A 12,156-nucleotide genomic window follows, 5' to 3' on the forward strand; every position below is an offset into this window, starting at 1 on the left:
ATCCCCCGGGCATGGAGGGCACGGCCCGGGCCCATGGTGCCACCCTCCTCCGCTGCCGCCTCCTCCACTTGATGCAGCTGGGGGCCGGGGTGGCCGGGCCTGGCGTGGAGCTGGGTGAGGCAGGGCAGGTGGCAGAGGCTCTTCTAGTGCCCTGGGGGTGCTCGCTGGTCCCCAAATCCTCTGCTGTCCCTAGGAGCTTGGAAAAGGACCTGTCAGGGTGGCTGGAGGGAGAGAGAGGGGGAAAAAAAGGATGTGAGAGGAGCTAGAAGCAGGTAGGATGGCTGGGGGACCGGGTGAGGGGTGGAAGGGCAGTAGAAAGGCAGACAGATTTGGCTACAGAGACCCCAAAGTGTGAGCCAAGTGAGAGAGAAGACCCTGGGAATTTTGGAGGGAAATCACTGACACTCAAGAGTCAGTGAGGGAGGCAGCGAAGGAGTAAGGCTGGATAGATGACCCAAAACAGAAGACTGAGGTGGAGGCTGGGGGAGAGAGCATCCTCAGAGACAAACAGAAAAGAGGGAGGGGCCTGAAGTAGAAAAGGAACGGTGGAGGAATGGGGAATAGAAGAGTTAGAGACAAATAGAGGTGATCTGCCTGGGGGTTCCAGGGAGACACAAAGAAAATGTGTGTGGGGGGTCCACAGAGCAAAATGGGGAGTCCAAAGACAAAGAAAACAGGAAGGCTGGTGGGGGGCGGAGGGGGGGTGACAGAGACAGAAAAACAAACCGAAGAAAGGCTGGGAGGGCCTTAAACAACCGGACAGACCAGGGTGGAAGGATCGACCTGAGCCCAACGGGAGGAAGCCTGTTGGGGGCTGACACACCCAGACGGAAGGGAGGTCCTGAGACAGACAGACGGACGGAAGGGAGCCGCCGGAGGAGGGTCCACAGCGACAGAGGAAAGGGCGGAGGAAGGATCACGCACTCGCGTACAAGACTAGGGAAAACAGCGACCACCCCCTCCCCGCCAACTCCCTTTCGTGCAGGCCCTGAGGCTTCGTCGGGGCGCAGCAGGCGACGGAAGCAAGGCCTAGGGACCGCTAGGGTCCCCGTGCCCTCTCTCCTACCCTCTGCCGGGCGCGCGCTCCTCACAGCCACCCCAACCCCCGCAACGGCCGGCATTCAACGTGCCCGTCGCGCAATCTCTCCCCCATGCCCCACCCTCCCCCTCCCCAGGGTCGCCACGCTCCGCCACCGCGGGCCCGGCGCGCGTCCCCACGCCCCGCCCAGCTCCCGCCGGCGACCCGACTCGAGCGCCCTCTCTGCTCTGCTCCTTTCCCTCCCCGCTCTCTCCTCACCGAGGTTTTTCCTTCGGCCCCGGCGCCGCCGTTTGTGCCAGCCGTCCTGCGCCGCACAGCGCGCCATACCCCGCCCCCACCACCCGCGGCGCTCCGCCCCCCGCCTCGCCCGGTGGATACGTGACAGTGCCCGGGCAGAGGAGAGGGTGCGCAGGCGCGAGGCGCGCGGGGCGGAGCGCGGACTTTCAGAGCACCGCCCTCGAGAAAGGGGAGGTGGGCCGACCGACGAGGCTCATTTGCATTCTACGTCCCGCCCCTTTGCGCGAAAGGACAGGCCGTTAGAAAAGGCTGAATTAGGGAGGGGCAGTTTATGCGCATCTTACGCCAAGCGACGTGGGAGGATTATGAAAATAAAAATGCTATTTGGACAGACCCACTCCCTCAGAGCCTAGAACTCCGCAATGAGTAGCAGGGTCGGAGAGCGGCATGCAAATCACCGATGTTATTTACATGAACAGCTCCGCCTTTTCACGGCCCAAGAATAGGGATATTGAGAAATATCGGGGGAGTTAGTTGGCAAATGTATCTCAACACGTCAGTGACAATTTACATAAGGCCTTTTTATAACGAAGGAAAAAAATGCGGAACGTCCTTGAGAGGCTAGAAGGGATGTGCAAATGTATCCTAATCTCTGCTCTGTCTCAAGACAATTGCAGGAGTCGGAGTAAAGCAACCTAGGAAAGCTACGCAGAGAATACATTTGCGTGACAGTCTCAGGTCTTTAAGAACACTTTGGGCGATTGGGCCTGGGAGAACTATGCAGATAAGGTCATTTAAATGCTCCACCCCCTCTGCCATTGGCCCCGCTGAGCTGGGGCTCAGGCCTGCCCAGGGGCTCAGGCCTGCCCAGGGTGGGTTAAAGCTGACTTGGGGGTAGCAGAACAGTTAGGAGGGGGCTTCACCTGTCCCTGGCAGAGCACGTACGGTGTCAGCGGTTCACCTGGACACAAGGAGGTAACACCTGACTCCAGAGTCAGGGTTGCACAAAGACCCACACAGGGTTCATGGTCACACACACGAGTATCAAAGGAACCACATTCACATCAAAACACACAGCCCTCAGGGGCACACTTGCACAGTCACACACCCCATAGTGTGTGCCTCAGACTTTCAGGCATCAGACATGCATAGGTATCACGCACAGGCCCGAATTCTCATTCATGTTGCTTGGTGTCCCAAACACCAGCCTCATGAATACAATTACCAAGGACACAGTCGTCACAGTGACACACACAAGCAGCACACATTCCTACAGATACCATCACTCACGTCACAAACACAGGGACATCAGTGTTATACATGTGGACCTCCAGCAGGCACTGTCACAAAATGTGCACACAGTGACAGACTTCCTCTACAAGACACAAGTCATGGAGTCATGATGTACCCCCACACCATGTCCAAACCATAAACACGGCTCCAAACATCATGATACATGAGTCTTTCATCAGGGACCTCTTCAGTCTCCCCTCCCTCCCTGCCACCCCAAAATGACAGAGGCCAAGACACCGGTGTAAACAATGCTTTATGGGGGTGGGGTCGGGCAGGGCAGGCCTCCAGGTAATAAATAACTCGTACTCACAATGACAGGGCCAGGGGAGCTGGGGCCAAATGGCCCTGGTCTCAGGCTTTGGAAACTCTTCAAGAAGGGTTAGGGGTTCAGGGGATACAGGGGTTAGCCAAGACAGAGGAAGCAGCAGCAGGTACGGATTCCCCCTTCCCCCGTGGCTCAGTCTTGCCCCTCAGCCAGGCCCCACCAGGCCAGGGAAGGGGGACAGGTGGCAGGGCAGCTTCTCTGGGGCCAGGGCAGGTGAGGGGCTTGGCCTCCCGGGGCCTGGGTCTGGGCCCCAGCCAAAAGGGCAGGGCTGGTCCTGGAGAATAGGTGAGCTGAAAGAAAAGTGTGTGGTAAACTGGAAGGATCCTGGCTCTGTCCAGCTGGTTTGTCTGTCTCATTTCTGGGTATCTTCCTGCCATCTGTGTCTCTGTCCATACCTTTCTCCCAAAGTGTCTACACTGTCTGTCTGACTTTCTATCTCTCGTCTGCATGTAATTTGGGGCACTCTCTCTGAGGTTATCTCCCTGTTTGCCTCAGAGAGCTGTCTCCTTGAGACTGTAGAGAGGCATCTCAGTGTCTAAATTTTGTGTCCCCACTTTTGGAGGTCTGTGCCACTCTACGGTCCTGGATCGCCCCCACTCCAGGTCTCATTCAAGGGTTTTCCAAAGAGAGGAGACATATTTCGGTTAGCGGTTCTTGCTTTGTTGCAGATAGCATTACCTGGGAGCTTCTAGAAATCCCAAAATCATTTCATAATCTCTGGGATGAAGCCTGGGCTTCGTTGTTTTTAAAGCTCTCCAGGTGATTTCAATGTGCAGGACTGCATTAGTGGGTTGGGAAATCAGTTTGGTGGGCACTGACCAATCTTTGAGTTAGAATACATAGGGTTGGCCCGGTTGGCCCGGGGGTTCAGGTGGTTGGAGTGCTGTGCTCCTAACGCCAAGGTCGCTGGTCGCTGGTTCGATTCCCACATGGGCCAGTGAACTGCGCCCTCTACAGCTAAGATTGTGAACAACAGCTCTCCCTGGAGCTGGGCTGCCATGAACAGCTGGCAGCCAGCAAGAGCTGCTGTGAGCCAGCCGCTGACCAACTGCTTCAGTAGGGGGGAAAGCAAGGCTCATAACACCAGCATGGGCCAGGGAGCTGTGTCCTATACAACTAGACTGGGAAACAACAGCTTGAACAGGAGTGGGGGGTGGGAAAAGGGGGTAAGAAAGAAAAAGAAATAGAATACATAGAAAATATCAGAGTGCATTGTATGTAATAAGAATTTTGGTCCAGAGACAGAAAGCAGATAGGTGGGTGCCAGAGGCTGGGGGGAATGGGGAGTGACTGCTTAATGGGGATGGGGTTTCCTTTTAAGACAGTGAAATGTTTTGAAACTAGACAGAGGTGGTCATCACACAACCTTGTAAATGTACTAAATGCCACCAAATTATATATAAATACTTTTAAATGGCTGGATTTATGTTATGTAAATTTCACCTCAATTTTTAAAAAAAGGATATTAGTGCTAGGGAATCATGTGTTTCCGTTTTATATGTGTGTGGCAGTATTAAATCAGCACATTTCCTCCTTCAGATTGCAGTCAACAAATTTTGAAAAAGTATCACCCTATTATATTTGATTCCCTGAAGGCAAACCCTGAAACAGACCCTGTGCTGACTAAGCCCTGGGGTGAAGAATACACACCCAATCCATTTCTGCACAGCCAGTGTCAGTCCCCGTTCTAAGCACTTTACATGAATTAACTATTTATCTCCTCAACACCCACATGAGGAAGACAGTATTATTGAGGAAACCAAGGTCCAGAAAGGTTAAATAATTTGTCCAGAGTCACCAAGCTACAAAGTGACAGAGTCAGAGTTTAAATACAGGCAGCCTGGCTCGGGGAGTCTGATCTGTCACCTCCTTTCCTTCTCAGATTGGGAAGAAAAACATCAAACAAATAGTAACAATCAAGTGTACAGAATTGAGAGCTTTAAAAAAGGAAGGGGCAGTTTTGAGACCACTCAACAAGAGGGAGTGACCCCGTCTGGGATAAAGGTCCCTGCAGAAGAGTCACGTTAGCAGAGACCAGATGATGAATGGGAGTTGCTGTAAGAAAGGAGGAGAGAGGACAGGCGCATCCAGCAGAGGCACAGCGGATAGAAAGGCCTGGAATGAAAAAATGAGTCCTGCCCCAAAGAACTCATCCTGGACTCCTCTCTCTCAAATTCCATATCCATTCATCAGGAAATCATGTTGACTCTGCCTTCAAAGTATATCCAAAGTCTTTTTCCCCCATAACCCCCCTGGAGCTGCCAATGGCTGGGGGTGGGCAAGAAGCACAGAGAGAATTGAGAAGAAATTCATACCCCCAGAGAGATGGGGACATGATCCTGTAGATCCTGCAAGTCTGCCAAGGAGTTTGGAACAAGCAAGGCTTCCTGAAGGAGGGGGAGGAGTTACCAGGCAAGAAAGGGAAGGAAGGGTGTTCCTGGCAGAGGGAACAGCGTGACTAAAGATGCGGAGAAACAGAGAACTTCAGTGTGGCTGCAGTGGTCTGAGAAATGGGAAGAGATGCAAGTTGAGGCAAGAGAGGCTGGCAGGGGCCAGCCCCTGCAGAGTCAAACACCAGCCTGAGGAGCCTCAGCTGTGTCCCATGGGTCCTAGGAGCCATGGATGAATGGTTTTTAACGGGGGAGGGATAAGATTGGATTTGTACTTTAGAAAGACCCAGTGGCTACATGAAGAGGGGACATGACTAAACACGAGACCAGGGAGGATACAGAACCTATCACTTCTCAACCCCTCCTCCTCCCCACAGTGGTCCTGTCTACCACTGTCTTTGACTTTGCAGTAACCTTCTCACTGGTCTCCCAGCAACGACCCTGCTCCCACGGTTCCCCCTATCCCGAATATCCCGAGGGCCTCTGTGATCACCTGATCAGATTCCATCCCTCCTCTGCATAGAGCCCTCCTATGGCGCCCAACCCACCCAGGGTATAAGCCCCAGTCCTCCTCTACTCCCATATCCTGTTTACCACCACCCCCAACACACACATTCTCTCTCTTCCTCTCTCTCCCCCCCTACTCCACTCCAGCCACATTGGCTTCCTCGGTCTTCCTCACCCATGAGAGGCATGACCCTACCTCAGGACCTCTGCACTGGCTGTTCTCTCTGCCTAGAATACTCTTCCCCACTCCCCCCCACCCCATCCCCACATGATCCCCTCCCTCACCTCCTTCAGGTCTTTGCTCAAACGTCACCTTCTCAGTGAGGCCTTGCTTCACCATCCTGTTTAAAATTCCGCTCCTCCACCTCTCCACCCCTCCTTGCCCTGCTTTACTTTTCTCCACAGCTCTTGTATCTCTAACTACTATATAATTTATTTATGTATCTTGTTGATTGTCTCCACCACAGGGCAGGAATTTTAGTCTGTTTCACCAGTGACTTGAACAGGGTCTGGCACACAGCAGACATGCAATAAATATTTGATGAATTATAACTGGGAGGATCAGACATCCAGTGAAGAGAGTTGGCAGTGGGATGGAAAGGACTTCCTCGTGCCTGGGAAGATGGCTACTTTAACTCAGGTGTTTTTGCATCTTTCTCCGTTTCTCTTGTCATCTCTCCTTTTCCGTGTCTCTGTCCCTGCTCTGTATTCCCCCTTGCCAGAAGACCACCCCTGCAGTCCCCGAGTCCCCAGTATCCCACCTGGCTCCAAAGGTCTCAGCAGCCACAGGGCTGAGGGGCCACGGCCTGGGCACTCCGAGGCTGCCGCAGCTGGCGAAGGGAAGCGTCACCGTACTGAATTCCTGAGCCCATCCTCTCAGGGTCGAGCTCACCTGCCGGGGAGGGGACAGATCAGGATTGGTCCATGGGAGAACTCTGAGCCCTGCCTTCCATTCCCGCTCTGGTCAGTTTGGGCCTCACCTGAGTCGATCTTGTTCAAGATGGTGCGGGCACACTTCAGGAAAGCCTCCTCCACGTTTTCCCCAGTGAGAGCGCTAGTTTCCAGGAACATTAGCTCTGGGGGCAGACACTCGGAAGATCAGGGCCTCAGTCAGTCCCCATTCTCCACTCTAACCTTGACCTGCTGCCTCTCATTCTGTTCCTCAAACGTGCCACCTTTGCTCTCACTCCCGGCCTAGGCACATGCCATTCCCCTGCCATGAATGCCCTCCTCCCCAGGTGTCCACCTAACTCTTTCTTCAGAGCTCAGCTCACACCATCTCCTCCTACAGAAAGTCCTCCCTGACCTCCTAGGATGGGTCAGGTGTCTCCTCTGGGCTCCCACAGCCCCTGTGCCTCCCCCAGCTGTGAGCCCATGAGAGCTGGGCCCAGGGCTGTCTTTACCACTGGTCCCCAGCACCATCTAGCAAGGCCCAGGTCCACCACAGCCCACCCATCAGTCACGTGACAGGGTCTCACAGTAAATTAAGAGCCAGGATTGAACCCACATCTTTCTGATGGCCAAATCTCCGCTAAACCTGGAGATGACATGTGAAAAGAATGTGGACAGACCCTAAGCCAACACGATGTTTCAAATGGGTTTGCACTTGCATACCTTTTGACGTAGCTATCAGTCTTGTCCACTCCCCTAACGCCAGGGACTACTAACGTGGGGTCTACCCTGTCCTACCTCTTTTCTTCACAAAACATGCCTGTCCCCTAGGGTCATCAGAGTTTGCAGCCTCCACCTTACACCAATACCCTGTGCCCTGCCCATGGTGGTTGAAACCTTCTTAGCAGCCAACATTAAGTACCCATTCCATCTAGGTGGTGCTGGGGCTTTCCATGGACCATCTCCCTTAACCATCACTCAGGATGTGAGGCAGAAACATTGTGAGCCCCACTTTCCAGATGAGGGAACTGAGGACCAGAGTGGTCACACGGCACATGTGTGGCAACACTCATATTTGAACCCAGACCTCTAAACCTCCTCATTCTCCTGCTGGGCACAGTCAGAGAGCCAGAAGGCCCATGGCCCCAGGGGGCTGACAGCATGGCCCTCACCGTTCTCCTGGGCAAAGCGGGAGGCCTCCAGGAAAGTGACCTCACGCTCAGGATCCAGGTCCTTCTTGTTGCCACAAAGGATAACCACGATGTTGGGGCTGGCCAGCGTGCGGGCGTCCGTCAGCCAGGCAGCCAGGGAATTGTAAGTCTCCCGGCTGTGGAGATAGAGGAAGGAGGGAGGTGGGCACAGGAGAGGGGCTGCCCGCCCCCCCCTCCCATTCCACATACCCACCTTGTGATGTCGTACACCAGCAGGGCTCCGGCTGCCCCTCGGTAGTAACTCCGTGTCACTGACCTGTGGGGCCAGGGGGACCCAGTCACCCCTGAGGCTGGGGTCTGCCCCAAGACTGCCCCCCTCTGCGGAGAAAGACTGGTGGTTCGGAGACCCCCCTTCATTGCTGGCCCATCCCCCAAAACCTGGCCTGGTCTGGCCTCACTACAATTTCTCTGTCTCGCAGTCTCTGTCTCCCTCAATCTCTATCTCACTTAGCTGTTTGTTTACCTCTGTTTGAGTCTTTCCCTGTCTTTGACTGTCTGCGTCCCTGTTTTTCTGAATCTCTTCATTGGTCTGTCTCCCTTATGTGTGTCTTTAAATCTCCATTTCTCTCTGTCTCTAACTCTGGCTCTCTCACCTCACTCTTGCATTCTCATTCATTCATTCATTCAACATTTTCTGTCATGTCCCCTTTGCCCAGTCCTGGCCAAGTGCTATGCAATTACATCCGCTTGTTTCCTGACCATACACAAGGGCAAAGTTGTATATGTCTTCTCCAAGGTGAAAGGCTGAGGGCGGATCTTCTGGGGAGGCAGCGTCTGGGGGAGGTCCCTTTCCCAGTATGGCCCCCAGTCTGTATCTCCCTGTGTCACCAGTCTGGGTCCTTTTGGAACTCATGCAATCATTCCAGAAGCATTTATTGAACATTTACTACAATCCAATTCATGTGGCATACATGTCTCTCCCTCGCCCTCTCTCTCTGGCCTCACACAGTGGAGTAACACACAAATATAACTTAGCTATGAAGCGCTGCCCAGGGACCACAATTCTCCATGGACCAGATTCCGTTTCTCAGACTCAGAGTTTCTATGCGTCTATCACCTTTTCTGCAGACATTTTCTGAAGACATACTGTGCGCTGAGCCCTACATATTTCTCTCTCTCCCCACAACACAGAGATTTCTCCATCTCTGGCTACACCTGTCCCACTCTCCCTGTCTTTGTCTCTATTCTCTCTGTGTCTCCTCATCTCCCTTATCTTTCTCTTCTTCTCTCTGTCTCTGTCTTTCTCTCTCCTTCTCTGACTGTGTGTATCTCTTTCAAGTGTCTTTCTATTTTAATCACTCTCTTTCCATCTCTACCCCCTCATGCCCACCCCAAGTGTGTCTTTCTCTGCAGGCCTGGTCTCTCGCTAGGCACAAGTCTCCATCCCTCCAGCCATATGGGTCTCACTACCATAGTCTCTCTAAGGTCTGCTGGCCTCTCCGTGGGCCTCTCACTCTTCACTATGCTTCTTTCTCAATCTCTTTTTCTCTCTGTCTCTGTCGTCCTCTCTCCAGGACTTATTCTCTCTTTGGCTGTATGTCCCTGCTACTCAGTCTCTGTCTCTCTCCCTCTGTCTTGCCTGCCCTCTCAGTGTCTCCTTGCTATTATTGTATCTCCAAGTGACTGCACACCTCTCTCTCTCTCTCCCATTTTCTCTCCTCTCACCTCCCTCCTCCCCCCACTCTCTCTCTCTTTCTCTCTCCATGGGAGCCCAGCCCACCTACCGAAACCGCTCCTGGCCAGCCGTGTCCCAAATCTGTAGTTTCACAGTCTTCCCACCCACGTTGACTACCCGAGATCCGAACTCCACGCCGATCGTGTGGTTGGAGTCCTGTTTGACTGGAGTGGGAAAGCGAAAAGAGGCAGTGGAGGGACTCAGAGGATTCCCTGTCCTCCAAGGCCTCCTTAGCCGCTACAAACCCATTCTCACTGTTGAGGCAACTGAGGCTCAAGGAGGACTTAGCAAAGAGCATACACCAAAGCAAGGACCAGGCAGCCAGCACTGGAATTGTACCTATGGCCAGCCCTGCCCTTGCCTCCCCCAACCGCTGCCCATGCTGTGCCCATGCCCACTGTTCAGTGCTCTCAGGACCACTCCCAGATACTCACACTTATTTTCAATGAACTGATGAAGGAGACATGATTTGCCAGTTCCTGCACTGCCAATCACCAAGAATTTGAAGAGGAAGTCTGAGCAGATGGAGCCCAAATCAGGAAAACCCATATGGAAAGAAAGATACAGGGGAAAATATGGAATCCAAGAGGCCATCACAGTTATAAGGAGAGAAACACAGAGGCAGAAACAGAGCAATGGGTAACAACAGTAACAGCTAATTCTTATATAATGCTTACCATGTACCAGACACAGTTTTAAAGTTCTTTACTTACATCAACAGCTCACTTCATCCTCAGGAAAACTATATGAGGGAGGTATACTAATAGTTATCCCCATGTCCCAGATGAGGAAACTGAGGCCAGAAAGGTTAACTAACTTGCCCAAGGCCCCTAAGCTAGGCAGAGCTGGAGTTCAAACCCAGGCTAACTGGCTCCAGAGGCCAAGATCTTAGCGATTACATTGCTAAGGCCTCTTGACAGCCATTTTATCAAGGACTACACTCTAGCTCATGAACCTTACAACTTCACCTCCTAACACTCTGACTCATTGACTCCACTCTAGCCTTTGGCTTTCAGTCTACTCCTGAAAATGACAAGCTGGTTCCCACCTTAGGGTCTTTGCCTTGTTCACTATGCTTTGTTCTATTTGTTGAATGAATACAACTCCCTCTGACTCCTAAACCAGTGCTCTTCCTACCGCACCCGCTCCTCCCACCTCCTATCCCTCCATCCAGATTTTCCAATTCTAAGTCCCTCCTTGCCTCCCTCAGCCCAACGCCCTGCCCCTATTCTCAAGCTTAAGCCCCACCCCTTGCCACAAGTCCCACCCCCTAATTTCAAGGACAACTCATCCCCAACCCCATTCCAGACCTCAAGCCAGAACAATCCCTGCATGCAGAGTATCCCTTCAGGCACCCCCGTAGCCCATCAAATTCAAACCTTGCCATTCACAAGTAAGCCCCGCCCCATCTACGCAGGCTCCGCCCCGACACATTAAAGCCCACCCTCTCCCTCAATGTCTACCTGACCCATGATGACTGGCTCCCTGAAGTCCCGCCCCAAATCTATTAAACCCACAACCAGATCTTCAGGCTCCGCCCAAATCGATTAAGCTCAGCCTCAGACCCACTAAACCCCACCCAGCATCCACTAGGCCCTGCCCCATAACACCAGACCCCGCCCCCCTCATATGTAAAGCCCCGCCCCATTCCCACAGGCCACATCCTCCCTCGGCCCAGACCCCAGACCCGCTTTGGCCCACAACCCTCACCGTAGGTCTCAGCCATGACTCGGTCGCGGCCGCTTAGGGCCGCAATATGGCGCCGCGGCCGCGCCTGCTCCTCGGCTGGCAGCCACTCTACTCCGGCTGCAGCCCCGGCTCCTTCCTACTCCCGGAGCCCGGCACCGCCACTTCCGCCTCCAACCCCCTCCGGCGCGACCCGCTAGGGCTGCAGGATACCAGGCCACACTTCCCCATGTCAGGGATTGGCGGATACGGAGGCCAGGGGGAGGGACAAAAGGCACGGATTGGTGTTGTGAGAGGGGAAGAGCCGAAAGGGGCGGGACCAAGACGAGTGATTGGCGAAGCAAGTGGGAAGAGGCGGTGCAGAGATGCTTAGCCGAGAGGAGAAACGGTTTTGGCCAGGAGTCCGGAAGCCGAGTCGAGATTCCGCATTGGGTAGAAGCGGACTTGGGGGCGGGGAAACGGATGCAAAGAAGGGGATATGGGCAGGATTGACAGAAAGATCCTGAAAGAGGGGCGGCTCTTGAGCGGGCCAGTGCGATTTCTGACCTCAAAATCAGGACGAAAATTGGGGATATACGCGCAGGTTAACCGCCCACCTCCCTTTGCAGATAATCTTCCAAGAAAACCTCGGCTCTACAATTTGTGTCTTCCTCATGATCCGATTGACTCATTCCTAATAGTTCCACTAGCTCCCATTGGTCTAGAGGACGTTACAGTCCCCTAATTGGGCTGTTTAGATTATTCCTTCTTCTCATTTTCTTGTGTGTGATAGCTGAGATTAGGGGCCCATCTCCGGTACCCAGTTTAGAGCAAAGGACTTTTGGTCGGTGAAACCCTGCCTAGCAACCAATGACGTTACCGCAGTCAGTTGGTTGATTGGCTACATTCAGGAAACTGGGGAC

The 12,156-nt window shown here is 53.5% G+C and overlaps 1 protein-coding gene across 2 annotated transcripts; it reads right to left on the reverse strand.

The window, feature by feature from the left end:
- Positions 1-85: 85 nt before the first annotated feature.
- On the reverse strand, positions 86-12,057 carry RAB4B (RAB4B, member RAS oncogene family). 2 transcript variants are annotated; one of them, XM_019751345.3, is made up of 8 exons: positions 11,279-12,057; positions 10,003-10,083; positions 9,618-9,732; positions 8,087-8,149; positions 7,855-8,009; positions 6,772-6,867; positions 6,553-6,683; positions 86-221 (listed from the first exon to the last, which is right to left on the reverse strand). In XM_019751345.3, exons 1-7 carry the CDS (start codon positions 11,292-11,294, stop codon positions 6,568-6,570), a joined length of 642 nt encoding a protein of 213 aa, XP_019606904.1. In that variant the 5' UTR covers positions 11,295-12,057; the 3' UTR covers positions 86-221; positions 6,553-6,567. The 2 variants fall into 2 exon arrangements, with proteins under 2 accessions (XP_019606904.1, XP_019606903.1); XM_019751344.3 differs by lacking the exon at positions 86-221 and adding an exon at positions 2,810-3,184.
- Between the last annotated feature and the right edge of the window lie 99 nt (positions 12,058-12,156).

This window comes from Rhinolophus sinicus, chromosome 8, assembly GCF_057876585.1.
Source record: "Rhinolophus sinicus isolate RSI-liver-muscle chromosome 8, RSI-T2T, whole genome shotgun sequence".
Lineage (NCBI taxonomy): Eukaryota > Metazoa > Chordata > Mammalia > Chiroptera > Rhinolophidae > Rhinolophus > Rhinolophus sinicus.